A 26,204-nucleotide genomic window follows, 5' to 3' on the forward strand; every position below is an offset into this window, starting at 1 on the left:
TTCTGTCATGACCTCCGATGAATGGTTATCCTATTGCAAAAAACACCAATCTGAATGGACATTAGAGCTGGACTTGTTGGGATCACATTCAGTCAAGAGAGGTGTTTGAAGCACAGAAATTTATTACAGTGTTATTTAAGTATCTGCTGTGGATTACCCAGGAGTAACAGTTCACATCTTTTATTTTAATTTTTAATTCATAAACTCATAATTTATAGTATATGTTTTGAATGAGCATTAAGATCTGCTTGTCTGCAGATTATATATATATATATATATATATATATATATATATATATATATATATATAATTTTTTTTTTTTTTTTTATCAGAACTGCTACTTTTTTGCTGTCCAAAGTGGCCACTTGCTTGTGTGGTAACTGTAATCAACAATTGCAGAGATTCAAGTTAATCAAAAGGCAAGCTGTATACATCTGCTGGTGTTGATGTGATAACGTGCCCCTTCTCTCCTTAAGTTGGTTGATTCGATCCTCTGGCAAGATGAACAATTGACTAGGTTTGGGTTTGTGCTGTAAATCATGTAAATCGAAGGATCAACCTTTTCCAACCATGGTGGATTTAGCAGCTGGCGGCCAGGAGGTGAAGAAAACATTTATTGTTCCAGCCATTAAACCGTTTGATCATTATGACTTCAACAGGGCCAAGGTGGCTAGTAATCTGGCCTGGTTGGTTGCCAAGGCTTTTGGGGCAGGTAAGATATTTTTGTTGATTATTCTATATAAGACTGGGGACACTGACTTAGAACAAAACCAGCACAAGTCAGGTGATGCACATTTATTTCATTTTTTAAATGAATCTTTCAATAGCTTTGTGCTCTGTGTCTGCTTACATTGAGAGGGATGTCCCCCTGAACTGATCTGCATTGCACCAATCATCATGTTAAGGTATAATTTGCAAACCAGGGCTTTTACACACAAATTGTGGGGTCTGGTAGCTGTCACAGCTTATTTGGTGTTACAAGGGACAGGTGGCATTCTGTACTTAATACCCATCTATCTTGTCTGTGTGTGTTATAAATCATTGATCTCATTATTTCAAAGGTTAAACTATCAAATAGGTGCACTGAAGCTCCACATTGGTGGTATTTCCTTGAAATAAAAAATTGAATCTTGTTTATCTGTATGCGTGTTCACCTTAACTGATGTTTTTTAACATCATTTTAATGTTCAATAAGTGTTATGGATATAGAACAACCTGGAGCACAGTGGAACAATCACCAAGAAAATTACAGTGGTTTCCATGGTGATAGCTTCACTTTTAGTACTTTGCCCTGTAATTGGTGTTTTCTCAATATTCCCACCAGAGATTTTATATATGTATGTATATATATATATATATATATATATATATATATATATATATATATATGTGTGTGTGTGTGTGTGTATGTGTATATATATATATATATATATATATAATATTATTACATTGTGAGATATCAACCGCTGTAAGGTTGACATATCTATATAATTAACAGGCAACAGAATTTACAATATTCCCATTACTTTGTTTTTCAAATCTGAGTAAATGATGTACAGTATATCTACATGTTTATCCTTTCGTTTGTGTGTGTGTATAGGATACTATACAGTGTTACTGTATTTAATGAAAACATGATTACTCCTGGGAATCCACGTCATAAAGTAAGGAATCCCGAGATGCTCTTTAACTAAGCATCTAAACTGAACAGTGTGGTTTTTATAGAAGGTAATGACTGGTTTATTCCTTGGAGCCAGTTGCTATGGAAACACTTTGGTTATACTGCTCTGTCCACTACTGGTCGATTTGGCCACTTCTGATATAGGCCACTTTTGTCAACCTTTTATTCTTCTCACCCTAAAGAAAATGGATGTTGTACTGATTGTATAGCTATAGTATCAGCTATATATTTTTATTGGTTTGCTTTTGATATAATTATCGGTTGATGCCCCTTTTAATCTGAATTCCAGAATTGTTTACAGTCACTTATGGATTCACTGGGAAACATTTAACCAAAATAGCTTAGCCTGTTAGTACAGTTTATCCAACTGTAACATTTTGGCCTAACATGTTCAACTTGCGTCCTGCAAATCAATATTCAGGGGATAAACGCCATACTATTTGATTTATATCCATTATCTATTTGCTTTATATTTCCCAAATAGTCCTTCGATTGCTAATGGAACACTCCAAACACAATATCAACTACCCACTAGTGCACTGTAGTGATTATGGTGCCAGGTTTGTTCTGACGCCCCTCGCTGTAAGTAGTCAAACTGTTGAACAGTTTGCCTTCATACATGGGGGCTGCTCCCCACTTCCACTACTTCTGACAGAGCAGACATCTCCTAAGCAGGAGCTCTGTTACCATTTCTGAGCTAATCCCTGCAGTAGTTAATTTATTCGTTTTCTGAGAGTGTCAGCTGATAGCTCTCAGCCAATGAGCAAAGCCCTGCACCAAAATTCTTAGTTCAGGCAGAGAATGTACAATTCAGATTTTGGAGGGCACCAAGTCACTCCTGGATTTAAAACCAATACTGAGAGGTATAGTGGTTATAGTGCCTGTAGTGTTCCTTTAATCAAGAAGGGTAAACATGACAGAATTATTTGCAACACTGCAGGCACCATAACCACTGCTGTGCTGTAGTGGTTATGGTGCCAGGGAGTACCTTAGTGCCCACCCCCATTGCAAGGAATCGCACCTCTTTAAAATGGTCTGACTTCTTAATTGGGGATTGTAAGACTACCCTTCCCGCCTCCACTACAGGAAAGCCAGAAGCTCCTGCTTAGGGGCTTCCTTTGCATCAACTGCAGTGCAAGGTTAGCTCATTGGCTGAGAGAATCAGCTGATCTCTCTTTGCCATTTCACTAAGCCATGAACAGCTGGGCCAACTCCTGGCACCAATAACCATTACAACGCACTTCTTTAATTTGCAGTTTTATTCAGTATTCCTCTGGTGTTTTCAAGATTATTGCTCTAACATACAATAGCACTTTTATTCACAAACATTGAATTTTGGTGACTTTAAGACAAATCGCATACATTTAGTCTAAAATCGCCATAGTCTGATTGTAGCTCAGTCCTGTCCCAGTGGCTGGATACTCTGCATGGAGGAAAGAGAAGTGAAAGGGACTGGCTGCAGACTGTGTCTGGAATTATGGAACCTGCTGGTAATGTGAAAGTTGCAATGGTTCTGTACAATACAATGCTCAGATGTAGTTTGTGTGTAAATTAGTCAGACTGTGTGTCAGTAGGTTTATCAGAATGACTGTGTGTGGGTCAGTAATTGTGTGTTGTATGTGTGTCAAAAAAATCTGTGCACAATTTTTGATGGAAAAAAAAATCATACTTTAATTTTGTATAGTATTATACAAATACACATATATCAATATTTACGTATAATACACTCAAATTGCAGGAAATAAAAACCTGAATCTCATTACTTTAAAAAAAAGAAAAGCCAACACACACACCACACATACATATTACATACAGTCAGCAGCACACACCACACATACATATTACATACAGTCAGCAGCACACACCACACATACATATTACATACAGTCAGCACACATCACACACACAAATGCATCACACACATTACATGCAGCCAGCAAACACAACTCACACCATGACAAAGGGGAGACGTCACAGATTGTTGCACAATAAATCCATATGGAAAACCTGAAGCTAAAATACCTATGTTAACAAAGTTAGCGAATGTTTCCAGATCAGTTATTGCTTCTATTTTTCTATTCAGATTTAATTTGTTAAAAATGCAGACTTTAGCAAATAGCCCTGGGCATGGGCCCTGATCTTTATGACTGACATTTTGTGTCAGGGCAAGTAGATTAGGCTAGCAGTTTAGTCCTTTAGACAAGCTAAAGTTTGCTTTTCAATTTTCAATTCCTATAGGGTTATTCACTAAATTTCAATCTGGAGGAACGGCAAATTTTAAATACAAATAGCCTAATTGAAAAATGTTTACTTTAGGATTAAATGTACAATTCTCAGATACATCCCCAGTTTATTGAATAACCCTGACTATTTTCAGTGTTGTGCTGGAAAAACAATTTTTTCACCAAGTTTACTAAATCACCACATGACCTCACCAAGCAATAAATTCCACAATATTGTTGGGAATAAGCATTTCCACTGCTGAGGTGCAGTTTCCATTCCTGACATTTAAATAATTTGTTGAATGTATCTAGTAGTATATTTCCTGGTGATAAACATGTTGGCATAGGATCTTTTTATAGCTATTGTTTTTCTTTACTTGAGTTATTTTTTTTATACTACAGGGAAAGGCAAAATTATTTTTTAAATCTTTTCTTTGGAGTATGCAGGGTTATTCTCGAAAGTGAGAATTTTAACCCCTTAAGGACGTGTGACATGTCATGATTCCCTTTTATTCCAGAAGTTTGGTCCTTAAGGGGTTAAGGAGCACTATAGTGTTAGGGAAACAAACCCGTTTTCCTGACACTATATAATCCTTGGGGGACCCTCACCCTCAGGGGACCCCTCCTGGTGGCGCAGAAGGGGTTACTTACTTTAATCCAGCACTGGTGACCTCTCCTCCCACTCCAACGGCAACTCCCGAGTGGAGCGGAATGCGCATGCGCGTCAAGTGCCATGCGCACATTTAAACTGTCTATAGGAAAGCATTTCTCAATGCTTTCCTATGGATGCTCTGCACGCTGGATGCCAATTTCGCATTGAGCGTCGCAGAAGCGCCTCTAGCGGCTGTCAGGAAGACAGCCACTAGAGGTTGGATTAACCCTGCTATGTAAACATATATGTAAACAAACAAACCTTTATATGTACTGCAAAAGTGCCAATTTCAAGAGCAATTTGTAGTCTCTCTCCAAGCTGTCAGTCAGACAGACAGGAGAGTGCTTTTATTAGCTTGCTTTTAACGCTCACATAAAGTGCATGTGAGGCTCATCAAAGAAAAACATTGGATTCAATGCTTCTCTATGAGTAGCATTGCCGGTGTAGAGCCCTCTATGAGAAGCAATGGAATGACTGGGATATTATCACTAGTAATGATCTCCTGGTACCAGAGTGGAGCTGTAACAAGGAATTGCATTTATGTAACTTCTTTATTTTTGGGCAGCAATAATCAACATCTGGCACTCCAGATGTTGTAGACTACATCTTCCATAATGCTGGTAAAGCATCAGAGGAGACTAAGTCCACAACATCTGGAGTGCAGAATGTTGCCTACCTGTGTTCTAAGCGGAACAGGGGCTTAATAGACCAAATAACGTAGGCACCACTCCACTATTGAAAACATTTATTTGTAGTGCTGGAGTATTCCTTTAATTCCAATTAAAATAACTTGAGACATTGAAGTAAGGACAGAGTTGGTTCAACGTGATATTGCCATTGTAGGTCCAAATGTTAAGCTGGAATTCCCTGTTTAGACGTACTAGGCTTTTGTCTAGAGGTGTGTGCTGCGCAGTGGCATACATACCGGGTTTGCGGCTGCGACCGGGCCCGGCCCACCAGGGGGCCTGGCCGCCCTGCGACCCGGTATGCCCCCACTGTGGCCAGTCTCTTCTCCTGGGGGGCCCAGGAGTCCACCACCTCAGGGCCCCCCGAGGCTGGCCTTGGTTTCACCGGGCGGGCTGTCTGTCTGGCGGGCATACTCTCCCCTGTGTGCTCCCTCTTCAGCTCCCTCGCGCACCGCACTGATACCGGAGCCGGAAGATGACGCCAGCCTGCCTGCCCGGTGACATCACAGTAACACCACTGGACCCCAGGGAATCCCCTCAGAACTCCCAACTGTAGGGAGGCTGAGGGGATTAATTTAAAAAAAAAAAAAAGTGAGTGTGTGTTTTGGTGTTAGTGTTTTGGTGTTAGTGTGTTGGTGTTAGACTGTGTGTTAGAGTGAGTGTGTGTGAGTGTTACTGTGTGCGTCTGTTAGTGAGTGTGTGTTTTGTAAGTGAGTGTGTGTATGCGTCTGTTCATGAGAGTTTGTGTGTCTTAAGCACTTACCTTTCTCCAGCGCCAGACCCCCCTGGCCGCTGGGGATCTCTCCGCCCCGATCCGCCTCTCAGCTCTGAATGCGCATGCGTGGCAAGAGCCGCACGCGCATTCAAACCGCCCATAGGAAAGCATTACTCAATGCTTTCCTATGTACGTTCACCGTCTTCTCTGTGATTTTCACAGTGAGAATCGCAGAAGCTCCTCTAGCGGCTGTCAATGAGACAGCCACTAGAGGGTGGATTAACCTTCAGTGAAACATAGCAGTTTCTCTGAAACTGTTATGTTTTCAGCTGCAGGGTTAAAACTAGAGGGACCTGGCACCCAGACCACTTCATTGAGCTGATGTGATCTGAGTGTCTGTAGTGGTCCTTTAAGTGTATGTGTACCTGGATACACTGGCGTACATACCGCGATCGCAGGGGTCGCAGCCCAGTGACCAGGTGCCCACCGCCATGTGTTGTGGCCCCAGCCCGCGCAGAGTAAGCGCGTGGGGGGGGGCCCACGGATCAGTTTTCGCACCGGGGCCCCATGGGTTGTGTGTACGCCACTGGTGCTGCGGCTAATCTTTTCACCCCTATTGTTACCAAACAACATTTCCCTTATTGCTCACTCAGCGTCAAGACAGCATTGCTTTGTACTGGGGGCTGTTAGGGGAGCAGAAACCAAAATGTGAGGCAGGAAACCTAGTGGGTACATAAGGATAACTTGAAGAGGCACTCAAGGAATACACATGTGTTGGGTAGAATGTGTAGGCTGGGTTACAGCTAGTAATGTTGGGAATGGTATTTTTATTCAATATATTGTTTCATTTTTAAATATAAGAATAAACTCTGATATTTGGGTTTTAATGTTTGGAGTGTTCATTTAACTGTGTAGGTGCAGACCCCCCTCCTATCCTCACCCAATAGAATTATATAGATAAGTTACCTTTTTATAGATAGATAAAAGGCAGTGTTTAGAGCCAGAACAACTACATTAAAGGGACACTATACTCCCAAAAACAACTTTCGCTTAATGAAGTAGTTTTGGTGTATGGCCCTCGCAGTCTCACTGCTCAATTCTTTTCTAGAGATTAAATCCCATTGTTTATGCAGCCATAGTCACACCTCTCTGCATGTCACTTACACAGACTTCCTAAACACTTCCTGCAAGTCATCTAATGTTTATACTTCCTTTATTGCAAATGCTGTTCAATTTAGAATTTCTTATCTCCTGCTCTGTTGGTAGCTTGCTAGACCCTGCAGGAGCCAGCTGTATGTAATTAAAGTTCAATTTACAGAGCGGTAGATAAAAACTTTTAATGTAAGTTACATCTGATTGAAAATGAAACCATTTTCCTTTCATGCAGGCTGTGTCAGTCACAGCCAGGGGAGGTGTGGCTAGGGTTGCATAAACAGAAACAAAAGTGATTTAACTCCTAAATGGCAGCGAATTGAACAATGAAACTTCAGAAGCATGATATATATACAAAACGTGATTTATTAAAGGGACATTATAGTCACCCAGGTAAGTAAGATCTTGCTGCAGGCCCTCCAGAACCGCCAGGCTTGTCATGGGCCTGGTGGTCCTGGTCTGCATTATCGGCAATATCGGTATCTCTATAGGCCGATACCAATAATGCCGAAAATACCAAATATCAGCCGATAATATCGGCCAGACCAATAATCAGTCGATCTCTAATTTCAATATTTTTCCAAGGCGCCACAAGTTAAAATTGATTCCTAGGTTGTATATATGTATAGCGGCATATACTGGGCCCCTGTTTGGCAGAAATGCTTGCCGTTTAAGCGCAGATCCAGAACCTAATCTCGGGAGGGGCACTGGTAGATTATTTAAAGAAACAATCCAGGCACAATACCCACTACAGCACTTTGTAGTAGTTATGGTGCCAGTAGTGCCCTCCCAGAGTGAGTAGTCAAACTGTTTAAGAACCATTTAACAACTTACCTGGGATCTGCCGGGATAGGTGCAGGTGGCAAATTGGCATTTCTGCCTCTCGTTGGTCTGCATATTGAGGAAAGGGTGATGCCTGTTTTGGTACCAATAAAAGCTTGTCCATAGGGTCAGGTGAGGTCTCTCACCACCCCACCCAAAAAATAGATATATACCATTATGATTATATTTACAGTTTCCATTCTCTCCTTTATTGATGACTGTAGATGCTGATTTTGGACAGGACATGGCATCGTATGGGGCTAAGTGAGTAGAGCCCCCTCAGAAGGGGCAGCTCCCCACCATCTTTAAACTTCACCAGCTGTTACTTCTTGGTACATGATGCCAACAGTCCTTTTCTGAACCACCCTCTGAACCTCTGGTTTCCAAACCAGTCTTCATGACCCAGCAGCAGTCCAGGTTTTGTCAGCATCTGGATTGCAATAGAAACGGGAAATACATAAATCCTGCATTGTTAATGGGCCATGAAAACTGTTTTGAAAAATATACTCTTTATTTAGATGTTTTGTGAACATGGAATGTAATCTGCCCTGACTAGAATTTGAAATTCCTTTCTTATTTCACTGCTCAAGGAGAGATTTTTTTTAAAAAAAAGGGATGCTATAGTGTCAGGAATACAAAGATATAATCCTGGCTATAGCATATACTACGCAGTGAAGAATTGCAGACTCCCCTCATTGGCTTAGTCATTGTAGAATATCAACCTGTGCTAATGACTCATCTACACAGAGCAGTTTCTTTTGAAAACACGTAGATAGGGAGTGGTTTACAGAGAATTTTGTATTCTCAAAATGGTTCCTGTAATCACTGTCTTATCCTGTAATCACAGTATCTGGAATCTAGTGCCTCATCTGTGCTGGGTCATCTCAGCATAGGCATATCTTATTTATTCGTTAGCTATTAGTTAGTTATTCAGCTCATTTTCAAAGTACTTGATGATGAGAAATTCAAACTGTAAAGAGTTTTTTTTAGGAACGTAGGAATGTTTCTTGGAATGGGCAGAACACTCCAAGCACCATCACCACTACAATGCGATGTAGTAGTTATGGTGCCAGGAGTTCCCTCTGGTCCCTCCATTGCAAGTAGTGAAACTATTTTAGACTGCTTATACTACTAAATCTATCTAAGCTACTTTTGATTGCAACAAAGTTAAAGGAACACTAGTGTCAGGAATACAAACTTGTATTCCTTATACTGTAGTCCTGAAGTGGCAGTTTAGTTGTCCGCCCTCACTCTAAACTCATTAAAAGGGGATTTTACTTACCTTTCTCTCATGACACGCTGTATTCTCTGCAACTGGCCTCACCTGACTCTGCCTCTCTAGCTGAGATCATCTATCTTCATGATCTCAGCCAATCCAATGATTTCCCATGCATGTGCATGCATGGCAAAATGCAGCGTTGCGCCAATCAGCATCTCATTATAGAGATGCATTGAATTAATGCATGGAGACGCTGAATGTAGATGGTTCACACTGTGCAGCACAGAAATAGGAAGCACCTCTAGTGGCCATCTGAGTAACTGCCACTAGAGATTTTACTAGGCAGCAATGTCTTTTCTCTGGAAATATCTGCAGAGTACCTTTAAACTTGGTTAATCACATAACCCTGTACCAACATGTGTGCCTATAATAAACTCTTCATTATTGTACCGTGCAAAATTTGAAGATGGAACGCAGACTGAGCTCAGATTATTAAAATTTAAAGTGACACTATAGTCCCTAAACAACTTTAGCTTAATGAAACAGTTTGGGTGTATATATCATGCCCCTGCAGTCTCACTGCTCAATTCTCTGTCATTTAGGAGTTAAAGGATCACTATAGTGTCAGGAAAACAAACTCGTTTTCCTGACATTATAGCATCCTTAGGACCTCCCCTCCGTGGCGCTGAAGGGGTTAAAATCCAGCGGCGGACTCCCTCGGCGCTGGTGACCTCTCCTCCCCGCCGACGTCAGCTCCCGAGTGGAGCGGAATGCACATGCGCAGCAAGAGCCACGCACGCATTCAAACAGTCCATAGGAAAGCATTTGTCAATGCTTTCCTATGGATGTTCTGCAAACTGGATGCAAATTTCGCATCCAGCGCCTCTAGCGGCTGTCAGTCAGACAGCCACTAGAGGTTGGATTAACCCTGCAATGTAAACATAGCAGTTTGTCTAAAACTGCTATGTTTACATCTGGTGGGTTAAAACCTGGGGGACCTGGAACCCAGACCACTTCATTGAGCTGTAGTGGTCTGGGTGACTATAGTGTCCCTTTAAATCACTTGGTTTATGAACCCTAGTCACACCTTCCTGCATGTGACTTGCACAGCCTTCATAAACACTTCCTGTAAAGAGTCATCTAAAGTTTATCCGTTCTGTTTAATTTAGATTTTCTTATCCCCTGCTATGTTAAAAGCTTGCTAGACCCTGCTAGAGTTAAAGTTCAATTTACAGAGAAAGAGATACAATTGTTTAAGGTAAATTAAATCTGATTGAAAGTGAAACCTGTTTTTTTTTCATGCAGGCTGTGTCAATCAGCCAGGGGAGTGATCTATACTTTAAAACTGCTTCATTAGGCTAAAGTTGTTTAGGTGACTATAGTGTCCCTTTAATGTCTTAAACAAAATATCTTTTAAGAAGGATGCCTTTATAATTTTGCACTTTTACAATTCCCCTGCATCATACTGTTTTAAAGGTAAAGTAGGTTAGAGCCTTAGTGCATGAATGAATAGAAGTGGAAGGTATAGTACGGTTGGTTGTTAAATATGAAGAGTTTTCCTTGAGCAAAAAAAAAAAAAAGGAGCAGTCAGTAGGGACATTATATTGGTATCCATGGCAACTGCTTCTCTTTTAGAACTTTGTACCGGAATTACTCTTTATATATAGGGTTCAATGTATTCTTGTTTTTTTATTTATTCATTTTAATAAGAGCAGTCTATGGATTTACAAAGCCAGCTGCTATACTGTTAATATGCATTGGAAGGGAATTGATGACTAGCCATTTCACGCTCTCAGTCTTCGCCCTTGAACAGTCTTTCTAGTGTGAAATTACCAATTTTATTATTATTCTTTTTTAAATCACGCTTTGGATACATTGAGAATAAATCTATTTTCCTACTTTGACAGACATTTAATGCATGTTGCTGGTAGTGCATATATTAATATGCCTTTACAGAATGCTGCCAGTGTTCTTTCTTTTGATCTTTTCTAGTGTATTCATCCCATTAAGCACTATTGACATGTTTTGTTTTCCCCCAGAAATGTTAATAAAGTGACTTACTAATGCTATGTGAAGTATGTAATGGGTCTCACTATTTTTAATACAATTTGTTAAAATGTTCTCTAAAAGGCATTAACCCCTTAAGGACAGAGTCAATTGTCTTGGTTCTAAACCAAAACAAAACCTAGAATTTGAGCTATATCTCTATTGAACCATAATCTACACTTAATTATATATCAATTTGTTCAGGAGAAACAGGACTTTCATTTCAACAAAACAGAGAATATAAGAACTCTGAGCACAGACAAAAGCTTAGAGAAATTTAAAAGCTTGCCATTCAGTAAATTCCCGCTCATGTCACTTGTGCCATTACAGAGAGAATATATTCTGTAGCCACCCATATGGGCATTCCAGAACCAAAACGCCAGCAAGTGATACACCAACCCCAGACTATCGTTTCAGCCTTGTTTAGGCCCCGTCAGTGAGGTGTAGCTGATATCCCTCTAGCACGGGGTCACCGTTTTAACTTGGGGAGAGCCAAGTTAATGCGTTGCAACAAGAACAAAGAATAAAAGAACTCTGAGAATGGACAAAAGCTTAGAGAAACTCAGTAGCTTGCCCTTCAATAAATTCCAGATCAGGTATCAAAATAGAGAATATTTTCTCTCTGTAATGGCACAAGTGAGCAAAAACTATTTTGAGACTTAAGCGGGGATTTACCTCCAGTGGTTGTTAGGCATTCCCCCCCACCCCCCGATTTGAGATTGCCACAGGGGGTACGTATCCTGACTGCTGGGAGGGCCTGATCGTTACTTAGGGCGCCATTGCACGCCCTAACCTCAGGAAGTTACGTTATCCAAATTTCAGATGTTTCAAACAAATGGTGGATATTAGAAACCTGTATGGCTATTCACAAAAGGAATCATTGGTTATTTCAGCTATCTTTGCATTTTCATTAGTTTGCCGTTTGATTATCTGGTCGAATCAGCCACATCTCTGTATAAGTTTTCTTATTAGTCTATTCACAAACGACATAATTGCAAATTAATCCTTTTTGTTTGACCCAATTTCCATAAAACCGTGCAGGAGAATTTTATACATAGCACTGCGTTACTCTAATATTGCTCAGATCTGGGAGAAGGCCACCTTCGGCACTCCACATGTGTTGGACTACAGTTGTAACGCTGGCAAAGCATCAGGGGAGATGTAGTCCACAACATCTAGAGTGCCAAAAATTGCCTACTCCTTCCCTAACCCAAAAATCCCTGCCCAAACCACACTTTACCTTAGCAGTCATCCAGCTAGCATTCAGTTACAGTTTGTCTGGAGCTACTGTCAAACACATTTACAGCTGGAATGAGCTGGTACTTGTTTATCTCAGTTTTGTCTCCATTCTCTTGAAGGCTAATAAAATGAAACTCAGAGGAATTTATTAGCCAAACTGAAGAGAGTTGAGTTAAGTGTGAGTGACCAAATTTGGTATAATTAATGAACGTACTCCTATACATCTGTCCCATTGCTGCCTGTTGATGGAATAGAACACTGTGTTCTTAATGACTCATCTCAGGAATTGGTTCAGGGACTTTTAATGTATTTGCCTTGATTCCACCATACCCCCTCCACACACACACACACACACACACACACAACTGACAAGTTGCAGTCTCTGGCATTTGGATAGCAGAATATGCCTGTCCTGGAATATGGATGGGCATAATGCGATCTCTGTTACAATCTTTTCAGTGCCCATTTGCTTTTCCTGGAAACTGGAACATGAAACGACCAAAGGAAAATATGTTCTGAGATTCCTTTGCAGTGAATGAGTCAGAGGAGTATTTTACAGCCAGGAGCGTTGTAATGCCTCCCAGCCTCCTCTTAATCTGCTCTGACAGATCCGTGTAATTACCACGAACATTTTAAACCAGGGAAGCCGGTGTCCAAATCAGATTTATTTTAATTTTCAACAAGGATCTGGATTTTGCAAACAATGAGCTATAAATAAATATCCATGCTCAAAGTCTCAATCCCAGAGCTACTTGCCAGGCCTGAAAGTTACTCACTAGCATAAGTGCACCAATTGCATCTTTGGTTTTAATTAAGCTCATGTTTGCATTTAAACATGAAATGTGTGTTTGCGCAGTATGTTTCGGGGCAATTTACTTACGTGAGATTTGCTGGGAGTTTAAACAGAATCAAACATTTTAAGGCAAAATAACTGAACTGGAAACAGAACTGACTTGGAGAATGTTTTAATTTGGCTATTTTGGCCTAAATGTTTTAAAATTCACTTTGACTTCTTTGCAGTTCTCACAGATTGCACAACCTAGGTCAGATGTTCCATATTTAATCATTTCAAGGCTCAGAATTCAAAAGCCACCATACTGCTACAACCTTTACAAGTCCCTTCTTGTCCATGGTCCTTTATCACTGTAGTCTTCATAGTAGATTCTTTCATCCTCAATCACCTCAACACATTTTTGGATTATTCCTTTTATAAGATGCCTGGTCTTCCAAACTTGTGTCCTTCATCCTCAGATTTGTGTGTGTGTTTGTGTTTGTATGCATCATATGTATGCAGTGTTATAGTTTGTGACTGCAGTGGTATATTTATGTTACAAATGCAAGAGTGTGCGTAGGGTCAGTGTTTGTGAATTCAGGAGTGTGCGTAGGGTCAGTGTTTGTGAATTCAGGAGTGTGCGTAGGGTCAGTGTTTGTGAATTCAGGAGTGTGCGTAGGGTCAGTGTTTGTGAATTCAGGAGTGTGCGTAGGGTCAGTGTTTGTGAATTCAGGAGTGTGCGTAGGGTCAGTGTTTGTGAATTCAGGAGTGTGCGTAGGGTCAGTGTTTGTGAATTCAGGAGTGTGCGTAGGGGCAGTGTTTGTGAATTCAGGAGTGTGCGTAGGGGCAGTGTTTGTGAATTCAGGAGTGTGCGTAGGGGCAGTGTTTGTGAATTCAGGAGTGTGCGTAGGGGCAGTGTTTGTGAATTCAGGAGTGTGCGTAGGGGCAGTGTTTGTGAATTCAGGAGTGTGCGTAGGGTCAGTGTTTGTGAATTCAGGAGTGTGCGTAGGGTCAGTGTTTGTGAATTCAGGAGTGTGCGTAGGGTCAGTGTTTGTGAATTCAGGAGTGTGCGTAGGGGCAGTGTTTGTGAATTCAGGAGTGTGCGTAGGGGCAGTGTTTTTGAATTCAGGAGTGTGTGTAGGGGCAGTGTTTTTGAATTCAGGAGTGTGCGTAGGGGCAGTGTTTGTGAATTCAGGAGTGTGCGTAGGGGCATTGTTTGTGAATTCAGAAGTGTGCGTAGGGGCAGTGTTTGTGAATTCAGGAGTGGGCGTAGGGTCAGTATTTGTGATTGGGAGAGGTGTATTTGTAGTTAAAGAAATTGTGTGTGAATGTTGGTGTATTTTATATCTAAAAGGTGTTTAGGTGCAGAACATTGATCTAATTCAGGCCTTTTTTTTCTGAGATGCAGCATTAATATCAAGTGATGCTTGTGTCTGCTGCATTTTTAGAATGTTTGTTTTTAAGGAAAGGAAAGGCAAGATTTTGAAAGAGGAGGATCCAGATCCGTATCACCTAAAACACAGGCATGCAGTCAGCCATGTCTTGGCCAATATACAATAGAAAAAATGTAAAGGATTCTGCAATAATAAAATGAAAGTTTTGGTTTTGGTTTTCATGAAAAGTATATAATCTTGAGGAACATATGTTATTACATTTTACAGATCACATGGCAATGTATCAAAGGATATTAAATTAATTTTAGTTTGTTAAAAATCCGAAGAAAATAAAATTTAGTAGATTTTACACAGAGTTTACACATTTAAATGGTTACTCCAAGCACTGTGATCATTTGAGTGATTTGAAGTGGTCACGGTGCCTGGTGCCTATATGTGCAGTGTTTTCCCACATTCAAAATTTAAAGGCACACTGTTGTGTCAGGAATACAAAGATGTATTTGTAACACTAAATAGTTTAACTAACTATTTAGCTTCCCGTTCCTATCAGATCGTTTTGAAAAGGTTTTTGTTACCTTTTCTTCCATGCCGCACCAGTCTCAGCATGGCAGGTCCTGCCTCCTTGATCATCAATTTAGATGTGCTCAGCCAAGCCAATGCATCACCATAAGAAAGCATTGAGTCTATTGCGCATGCGCACCAATCAACACCGCCACATAGAGGGGCAGTGTCATTAGGGCATTTTTACACAGCCCCGAACAAGATTCTGTGCATATTCCCATGCACAGATTTGCATTCATTGGTTGAGACCGGTCTCCTGATGCTCTCAGCCAATGTATGGCTGACCATATAAGGATCAGCTTTTTAGCTTTTGCAGCCCTGGGACCCTCGGCACTACAGTGGGCTGTAGTGGCTGTGATACTTGGAGTAACCATTTAACACCACTTGATAGGGCAAAAACACAATAAAAATACAGTGATTATTATGTAACATATTAGCTGTGCTGTTTTTATTCAAAACATTAAAGATCACCTTAAAGGGGCACTCCAGAACAACCAAAACAACTTAATCTAAATTAAGTTCTTATGGTGCCAGGAGACCCCAGACTCACTCTTATCTGAAGGAGTTAAAACATTTTCAAACTGTTAACCCCAAAGTTGCCTCCAGCGCTGATCTCCACTCCACTCTCCGCACAAGGGTCTATAATGATCAAATTGGTCTGAGCATTAACAAGCCAAGGCCAGTAAATAGAAAAGATAAAAAAGGAGATAAAAGAAAATTAAAATAACAATGAAAGTAGCTCTTCAGGAGAATATCAGTCGTCCCACTGTGTAGCAGTGCGGGAAAACATGTGACTCTCCGCAATAGCCTGTACGTTTTTACACCTCCTGGTTCCACTAAACATTACAACTGAACTAAAACAAGTGAGGAGGGAGAGGTGAGAACCTGGCGATTAGCCAGAGCACATGTGGGCAGAATATGCCTATTGCTAAACTACATGACAAAGTATAAAGTTACGAAAATAAAAGCAAACACACTTCGAACCGCTTGTAATACACAACTCTGATTAGAGAGAAATTGGTGCAGCATAAGTGTCCGGTAGGGCCCCATGTGGTATGAATAGTACAACCTTCACTTGGTCCCAACTGTGTGTCACTGGGTTGGTTACTTTGGGCCTAGACAGCAGTAGAGCCTTCTGGCAGGCCTAGGGTACTCAGGAGAACATCTGCTCCCTGCAGATCCTATACCGAGTGGGCAGTGTCTCCCTGCTGGACCTGTAGAGACTGTGGTGATCGCCACCAGTATCGGAGGCCTTTGGCTCTGTGTAGAGCCATGAATGGCTGTACGGATCTTCTCTATTGTACTGTATCTCCCAATAGAAGGTTAGGGACATGTTTTCAAAGGAATATGGATCATTCTCCTTAAGAGCTACCTGCACTGCTACGAAATCGAGCCACCATATCCCTGGGTGCCACTGCAGTTTTGGAACCTTGAAGATTCCACCAAAGAATATGTTTCTGACTTGATTGGGCACCAGCAAGGCCTCCACCAGCCTCCGTAGTAAATGTGGGTGCTCCACCGTGGGGATGTCCTCAGACATGCCCCTGATCTTCAGGTTGTTGCAGTGCCTCATGTCTTTTATGATAGCTAAGCGTTGCTCCGAAATTGCCTGCTGTTTCTTAAGAGTGTGCACTTCGAGTTGAAGCTCTGTAATGAACTGAGCATGCTTCTCTAAAGAGGTCTTCACCGCTCCCAGGTGATTCACAAGGTCTGTCAGATCTGTACAAAGCAAAGCTACAAACGCCTGGATAGTGTTTTGCAGGGCATCCAGCATGTCCTTTAGCATCTTTGCCGAGGAGTCGCCACTCTGCGGTGTAGTTTGTGGCTGCAAAATTGCTGGCAGTCCAGTGTTGCCTCTATCAAGGGTCAGGTCCTCTGAGGAGTCGGAAAAGTCCTTGAGGTCGGCGGCATTCTTGGGGCTGTGCCTGCCTAAAGAGATTGCCTATATGCATGCTTGACCGGGGCTTATCCAGTTTTTGCATTTTCGTTTTCTGGAATGCCTGGAATCGTAGGTATAATGAGTATAAGGACAGAGCCCATCAATCAAACATTCCGACCAGTAGAGCTGCTACACTCCAACCCTTGCTTTATTAATATGATCGCTATTATAGTTGAGTAATACGTGTAAAAACCCTATCCACACTTTCCATTTATTTTCTGTACTGTGAATTTAGAGCTCTAAAACTATGCTACACAGACAGCTGTTAAAACTGTGGAATGGCACACCTAAGGGGATGTCATATGATCAGGTATACATGTGAGCATGTTGGAACTAAATCAGTCTCAGCCTAGTTTCAGTGTTATAATAAAAGCAAAATCTGTATTATGTAGTTTGTGTTATGTCACAGTGCCACAATGGAGAAAAGCAGTGACTGAAGCCCCTGTTTTTGAAAATATTTAAATGGAAATGATAGTCAGTCTACACAATCACCCATTTAAAGAGCACGTATAATAGGGGCTGCGATAACTCGTCTCAAATTCATATTACATCTTTAGATCAATGAAAGCCTTCAAAAGAGTACATAAGATTTACACTTTATGGTGAGTGTGAACATGTAACTGTAATAAACAATTTAATAAGCCTGTATCTTGCAGTGACTGAATCACATTCTCTTTAATAATTATCCATACATCTTTATAGTAGTTATAATATTTGTCCTTTTATATGATTAGAACATCTAGCTTCATCTGTACTCCCTATTTCTTGCAAGTAAAAGAGTTGTGACACCATTAAAGTTGTACATATTCCACTCTGTATTACTTTTGGAACATTTGTTCCACATTTGTATATACACTGTTGGCCTTCCAGGATAGGTGTTAAGGAGGAATATATTTGAAGAATTCTAGAAGGTTGGGTTGGCACACTGCTACACTGATTTATCTGCCATCGATATATCTTCTGAGTATTCTGTTACTACGTAAAGTGTGTTAAAATATGGGTAACAATAGCACGGTTTCTGGGTACTAATGATGGATTTGCTCGTAGTTACTTTCTAATAGGGATGAACTCTTCAGTTTCCCCGCTTTCTTAACCCATGGTATAAGTATTTGTTGACTGTCCTTCAGGAATTTCCAGTGGTTATCCGATACAATTTATTGTAAAGAAGAACTGTTACCTAATTGTTTGTATAATTTGTTTTATATTCGCTAGCTGTTGAAGGATCTTACAGACTAGAGGTTTAATTGTATGCTAGAAAATTGTATATCAGAATAATTTTCCCACGGCTTCCTGTATTCTCACAATGCATTGTGGGATATTTTACCTTTTCCAGAGCTGACTTTTTAATTTCACACAAATTTATTTTTTAATAAGGTTAATCTAAAAAAACAAAACACATTGCTAGTAGCTACATTCATGGTAGCCATTAGAATGTCATAATACCTTCATATCAACAGTTTCCATTTGTTTTCAATTCAGCTAAGTTTGTATCAAATTTAAATTTTCTTCAGTTGAAAGTTTTACTTTGAAATTGTAAAGCATATTTGGAAAAAGCTAGTAATGTACCCCTATAATATATGTTGGTTTGGAAGGTTTTCACTCAAATGTATTACTGCTGTATATCTGTTCGGAGGCCAACTGTGTTTCACTGCCGTTCTTTGTACATGGTACAATGAGTGTACAGATTCAGATTCAACTTTATTGTCACACACACCAACAATATGGAGCTCAATGAAAAGAGGGACAGACTGATTTGGACGGAAAATAGGAACCGTCCCTCCTAAATCGGTATGGAAATATGCCCAGGTTATCTGTAATTGAATTACATGGTAACATGCCACCATACATACTAGATATAAAGACTGAATGAAAACAGTGTGATTGTTGATTGGTCAGTGCCGGGAATCATATGGGAATGTGATAGATAATCCATTGTAACTGTAGTTTGCTGATTGTGCAATGGAGCATGATCACACATGTCAACATGTTTGGACCTAGCAGAGTAGCTCATTGGCACACTTTATGGTTGTGGTGACCCTACACACTGACATACAGGATTTGGGTTTCGTTTAATTTTTCAACTCCACAGATTTTTATAACATGGATCCTAAAAGTTCTCCCCATACAGTATATATATATATTTTTTTATTTTTTTTACCATATATGTTAGAAACTACCTCCTAATGTTATGGACAATATAGTCACCAGAACAACTACAACTTAATGTATTTGTTCTGGTGAGTATATTCAGTCCCTGCACACTTTTTTTCTGTAAACCCTGCCTTTGCATATACAAGGATATACAAGGTAATATTTCTATGTGTAACCGGTAAAAATGTCATTTTTCTTTTCTGTGCCATTTATAATTTGCTTAAGCAAAATAATGCATCGAATGAAATGAAAAGCTGGCAATACCACTGATATATATCCATACACCTCCCACACAGAGAATGTTCCAGTGGAGCTTCAAGAGCCCTTCTATACAGATCAGTATGACCAGGAACACATGAAGCCTCCAGTGCTTAACCTACTGCTATCTGCCGACTTGTACTGCCGGGCTGGAAGTCTTATCTTGAAAAGTGATACTGCCAAACCTCTTCTGGGACATGATGCTGTCATTCAAGCCCTGGCTCAGCGTGGGTTGTATGTCACGGATGGGGAGAAGCTGGTTACTGAACGGGACCTACGGAAGAAGCCCATCCAGATGGTAAGACTGGTATATTAAGACCTTGTGTCAAAGGAAGACTCCAAGCACCATAATCACTGCGACATATTGTGTTTATTATGGTGCTAGGAGGCTACTCTGTTTTTGTCAAACACTTTTTATGCAGTTGCCAAAAAGAAAAATTGAATTCTCCAGTACCCTAAGAACACTCTGGTATCCTCAACTAGAGACCCACTAATGAAAAGCTTTTTTTGTTATCTGTCCAAAATATTTGCATGGCATGAGCACATGTTGCACCATGCATGGTATTAGCACTAGGGTATTACTTGGGGGATTATGTGGCTCTGCCAAGCTACTGTTACCTTTTTTGGCATAGTTGCTGTTGCCCCTATGTACCGTACCTATGTGAAGCGATTGCACATGACAAAATGCATGTTCTTTTAATGTCCTATCTATGCATAAAAGTAAATCAGTTTTTAATTTTTTAATTTATTTGTTATTGTGTACTCCCCTATCCATCTGGGATGTTATAAATATTCTTATGGCTGTTTAATATTAAAGAATTTGAACAGAAAGAGGAATAGAAAAGGTTGCGCCCAATCTAATATATGTAGGAGAATGTAAAGGTGTGGTTCTGAGATTGACAAGATAAGTGGACGGTTGTGCAGATCTCCTAATCAAAAAAGGGTTTGGCCAGCCTTTAAGTCTTGGAGACTGAGATGGGAGTTACTTTGTCGCTCCCAAAGTTACTTTTACCTCTGTAGCATTGTGCAAACCATAGCCACCTAGCTTCTTCCATTATTATTAATATCAGCATTTATTTAGTGCCAACATATTCAACAATACTTTACAATTATAGAATGGGAATATTTGACAAGTAATTTACTTACAGACTATTTCAAGAGGTGAAGCAGAACCTGCTCAAGCAAGCTTACACTCTATGAGAAAGGGGTATAGACACATAGGAGAAAGAACAGCATGTATGGGGGGGACTGATTGAAAAGATGCCTGTGTCAAATACGCTGGTAAACGTGGTGTTTTGAAGAACCAAATAGTGCCAGAAGAGAGAGTGAGCTGGGCTATGGAAGTGAGGGAACCGAGGAGGACAGTTGTATCGAAAGGAGCATCCCCAAGGAAGATGGTAGGCTTTCCTAAAGAGATGTGTTTTCAGTGACTTCTCACACGACTGGATGCTAGGGGAGAGTCTGATGGCACTCGGTAGGGATTTCCATAGGAACGGGGCAATCCTTTAAAAATCCTGCATATGAGAGCAGTGTGACAGGAGAAGGCTGCTTGCAGATTGAAGGGAACGAGGAGGGGTGTATTTGTTGAGTGAAGAGAAAATGTAGAGAGAAGTGTAATTGAGGGCTTTGTAGGTTATTGTTCGATCCTGAAGGGTACAGAAAGCCAATGTAATGGATTGAAGAGTGCATAAATAAGTGCTTTTTGTTATATCTCGAGTTAGAAAAGGGCGAATTTAGGCAATATTTTTAAGATGGAAGTTACAAGATTTGGAGACAAACTGGATGTGCGGAGAAAAGGTGAGACCGGAGTCAAAATGAACTCCAAAACCGCAAGCTTGAGGAGTTGGTAATAGGTGTTCCAGTACCACATAGGATGATAGATGGAGGTGGACTATTTGATAAAGCAGGGGTGGATTTAGTTTTGGAAAGATTAAGGGTACACTATAGGCACTAGGACCCCACTATAGCTTAATGTAGTAATTCTGGGTCTATAGCATGTTCCTGCAGTGTTAGTACTGTAAACACTGACTTTTAAGAGAGAAAAGGCAGTGTTTACATTGCTGCCTAGTAACACTTCGAGTGGCTTTTAATCAGACAGCTACTAGAGGTGCTTCCTGGAGCAGTGCTGCACAGCTTCTCTTGGCTTCTCTTTTCAGATAAAAGGCAGTGTTTACATTTCTCCCTAGGGACACCTCCGGTGGCAGTCAATCAGACTGCAAATAGAGGTTCATCCTGGCTGACGATCTGCATAGAGATGCTGAACTTTCCCTATAGAGATGCATTGATTCAAGGCATCTCTATGAGGAGATGCTGATTGGCACAGCATGGCATTTTGCCACCATGCGCAATACCCTCCCAATGTTTTCCTATGGGAAAGCATTGGATCGGCTGAGACCAGCGTGGGAAAAAAAATCATCTGTTTACTGCTATCGGAGGGGGTCAGTGACCTAAACAGCCACTCATGACTCTAGTGTCAGGAATACATATTTGTATTACTGACTCAATAAGGCTCCTTTACATTTTAGAAAATGGGGAAAAAAACAGCTCAAGATGGAAGAGAGGAAATTTGTGGTATGTTCCACGAGTGCAGGTGAGGGAGAGGTTAGGGGTGGAGAGCATTGTCTGCATATAGATGGCATTGAATCCAAAAGTGTTAATAAGGTTATTGAGAGATGCAGTGTAAATTTAGACTATAAGAGGACCAAGAGCAGAGCCTTGGGGAACACTAACTAAGACAGGCAGTGGTGACTGGGTGGCACAGAGAAGAAGTCACTAAATGAGCATTCAGAAAGAAACAATGAAAAGTAGGAAAGTACAGTGCAAGAAGTCCAAGATTGTAGAGTATTTCAAGAAAAAAAATAGTCTACAGTTTAAAAATAGCAGGGGAGTCGAGTAAAATTGAGAGTAATGGCTAGCCCAGATTAAGTCATTAGTCACTTTAGCAAGTAGATTTTCAATAGAAGGATGGGAGCAGAAGCCAGAATGTAGAACAAGCATGTCAAACTCAAAGGCTAGCACGGGCCAAATAAACAAAGTTTAAGATTATGTGGGCCGCAGGAAAAACCCCCAAACTTAAATTTTCATAGAAACGTAGGTTTTGAAAAGTACAGTATAAAAACACCAGCAACCCCAGTCTACTAAATCCCAGTCCCCACCTCTATACTAAATCCCAGTCCCCCCTCTATTCTAATTCACAGCCCCCCACCCTCTATACTAAATCCCAACACCCCCCTCTACTAAACTCCAGCCCTTGTTTAAAAAACAAACCATATTAGCCAACAAGGAGACTCCACTCACATTGCCGTTGCCGGTATGCGACTTCGGAGTCCAGCCTCTGGTATACCCCCAATGTTGCCGTCCGCACCCTGTGCCAAAGCGGATCCTCCCGCTACTCCTTGAAACCCTGTGAAGGTGGACCACGTTGACGTCACGTTGGACTGTGGCGTGGCGTTGCGTGCCTCCGTGCACCTCCAGGCCCTCCACTGTCCAGCCGCGGCCATCGCAACACTGACCAACATACACTCACTGACACGCACATACTCAATGACACACTCACTGACAGATGTACACACACACATTTACACATTCTTGCACACACTCACGTAATTTTGTTTATTTTTTATTTTATTATTTTTTATTTTCCCCTACCTTTGGGAGCTGGTGTGGGGCCTCTCCCTGGAGTCCAGGGGAGAGGAGACCTCTCCTCCCGGACTGGGTAAATTTTAGAGCACCTGCAATGTGGGGAGAGCAGGTCTACTCTGCCTTGGTAAGCATGTCAAACTTGCAGCTCAAACATATTCATTGTGAACTGCGGGTTTGAAATGCTTGATGTAGAGGCTAAAAAAGGGAGTTGAAGTATTGAGAAAGTGAGTTAGACTGGTAAACACAAGTCAATCAAGAAGCTTGGAAGGGAATTGGAGGAGTAATATGGGACACTAGTTAGAATGAGAAGTAGGGTGAAGAAATAGCTTTTTGTTATGTTGGGATTGATGATTGTAAGATTTAGAAAACAAGACTACATCCAGTTAGAGATAGTCACACAGTTTTATATCATCAAAGCATAGAAAAGGAAAACAAAGCCAAATGATAAGCACAATATGTACTCCTTCAGAAAAAAATCTTAACACATATACAAGACTTAACTTTTGTTAATATGCTGTAGAATTATAATATAATTGTACCACAGTTTCCACACAAAGGAAACATTCTTACATTTGTCAATACTGGTCATTAAATTGTTAATGCTATGATACTCTACAGTGTTACAATGTGTGATTAGGTCTCTACCTCAGGGTCTTCAAACATGTATTGGCATTTATGAAACACAATTTTAAGCAGTCCTGAGAGGGCCGATGAGCCTCTATAATTGGTACATTTGTATGCAGTTCTCTTTCCCAGTTATTTTTTATTTTTTGAATGATCATTGTTTGCCTGCCATTTATTACAGGAAAACTAAAGTTAGGAGAACAAATTTGTATTCCTAACATTAGAGTGTTTCCTATCTGTTTACATTATTGGGCCCCTCTTAAATTGTGAAAGGGACACTAGAGTCACTAAAACAGCTGAATAAATCATGACTCTCACTGCTCAATTCTCTGCCATTTAAGAGTTAAATCACTTTTGTTTCTGTATTTGCAGCCTTAGACATACCTCCCCTGGCTGTGACTAACTCAGCCTGCATGAAAGAGATCATAAATTCTAAATTAAACATAATTTGCAATAAAGTGTAAACATTAGATGAATCTTTACAGGAAGTGTTTAGGAAGGCTGGGTAAGTCACATGTAGGGAGGTGTGCCTAGGGCTGCCCAAACAAAGTGATTCGTAAATGGAACAGAATCAAGCAGTGAGACTGCAACAACCTGAAATTCTGATATATTCATTTATTTGTTTTATGACTGAGTATATATGCTTCAAATAATGTCTAACTATTCATAACTGAGGAGTCAAGACAAATCTGTTTCTGCTATCCAGTTCAACTGAGGCCACGTACCAATATCAACAAAGTAAGTAGATGAAAAACCCAGACAGTAAATCTAATAAGCAAGTTGATGCGTTGTTGCCAAGTATACTTTCTAGTGCCTTTATGACCGGCTGAAGTGTATTGTGGATCTGGTCTGCCTTTACGGGTGAATCTTGTTGTTTGCAGATGGTTTGATATGCTTGGTGCCTTTAATGGGCAATTATTGCAGTTTGTGTATTCTCAATAGCTTATAGCTTGTCTCTTATATATGTTTTCCCTTTATTTATTTTTTAATTTAATTTTTTTTTGCTTCTTTCTTTAGTCTTTGTGTAGCAATTATTATTTAGTAGTATGAGTCATTTTGAAGATCTTTCTACGATTACAGATGTATTGGCATATTTTTTAAAACATTTTTTTTTTGTTTAATGTTGCCTGTAAAGAATATGAATATCAACACCATTAGATCCTTGTTTTTGCAAAAATGCACAGGAAATGTTTTTTCACGCTGGTTTATTGCTGACCTGAAATAATCTGTTCTATCAGACTAAAAAACTTTAAATGTGATTATGAAAAACCAGAGCTGATATTAGACTAACTTAAAGGGACACTATAGGCACCAAAACAACTTCAGCTTAATGAAGCAGTTTTGGTGTATAAATCATGCCCCTGTCATCTCACTGCTTAATTCTCTGCCATTTAGGAGTTAAATCATTTTATTTACACAGCCCTAGTCACACTTCCTTAACACGTCCTTTAAAGTGAGATCTAATGTTTACACTTCCTTTATTACATAGCCTGTTTAATTTTTAATTTCTCACCTCCTGCTCTGTTAAAGGGACACTCCAGTGCCCTCCCACCACCCATCCCATAGCGTGAGATCGTCCAGCGACGCTATAGCACAGAAAATCTGTGCTATAAACCCGGAAGTGCCCTCTAGTGGCTGTCTAGTAGACAGCCTTAAGAGGAGGAGTTAACCCTGCAATGTTAATATTGCAGTTTATGAAAACTGCAATATTTCCAGTTGCAGGGTTAAGGGTAGTGGGAGTTGGCACCAAGACCACTCCAATGGGCAGAAGTGGTCTGGGTGCCTGGAGTGTCCCTTTAAGTACCTCCTGTATGTGATAAAAGTTTAATTTACAAGACAGGAGATAAAAAAAAATCTAAAGAAAGTTAACATCTTTAACCCCTTAAGGACCAAACTTCTGGAATAAAAGGGAATTATGACGTGTCAGACATGTCATGTGTCCTTAAGGGGTTAAAAAAAAAATTGTTTAATATGCAGGCACAGCCAGGGGAGGTGGGGCTAAGACTGCAAAAGCAAAACTGAAGTGATTTCACTCCTAAATGGCAGATAATTGAGCAGTGGGACTGTAGGGGCGTGATCTATACACAAAAACTGCTTCAATAAGCTAATGTTGTTTAGTAGTATTGTCCTTTTAAAAAAAAAATGCAAACTGTTGCTTCTCAGGAAATGATACCATGGAATAAAATATTGAAAATCACCTACACTAGTGTTAACCTTTTTCATAATAAGGCCCTTATTTTCTTTTAAATGTGTATTAATGATTTAACAGTTGAATTCACAATCTAGTTCAGTCCAGGCACAGCCAGGGTACATTTGTGGAGGACAAATAAATATTGATTGTTTCTCTGTCCTTTGCACTGCCAGGTGCAAAGGACAGAGCCTATAACAATGATTGACAGGGAGCTATGATGGAGGCACTCAGTTCTAG

At 40.4% G+C, this 26,204-nt stretch overlaps 1 protein-coding gene across 3 annotated transcripts in view; it reads left to right on the forward strand.

The window, feature by feature from the left end:
* The first annotated feature begins 384 nt into the window (after nt 1-384).
* CAMSAP2 (calmodulin regulated spectrin associated protein family member 2) overlaps nt 385-26,204 on the forward strand; it is a 90,422-nt gene continuing 64,602 nt past the window's right edge. For all 3 annotated transcript variants that reach the window (XM_063426112.1, XM_063426113.1, XM_063426114.1), the window contains exons 1-2: nt 385-713; nt 19,549-19,808. In XM_063426112.1, coding sequence (XP_063282182.1) covers nt 572-713; nt 19,549-19,808 — 402 coding nt within the window. In that variant the 5' untranslated portion in view covers nt 385-571. The remainder of the gene's footprint in view (nt 714-19,548; nt 19,809-26,204) is intronic.

Source organism: Pelobates fuscus, chromosome 7 (assembly GCF_036172605.1).
Source record: "Pelobates fuscus isolate aPelFus1 chromosome 7, aPelFus1.pri, whole genome shotgun sequence".
Classification (NCBI taxonomy): Eukaryota; Metazoa; Chordata; class Amphibia; order Anura; family Pelobatidae; genus Pelobates; species Pelobates fuscus.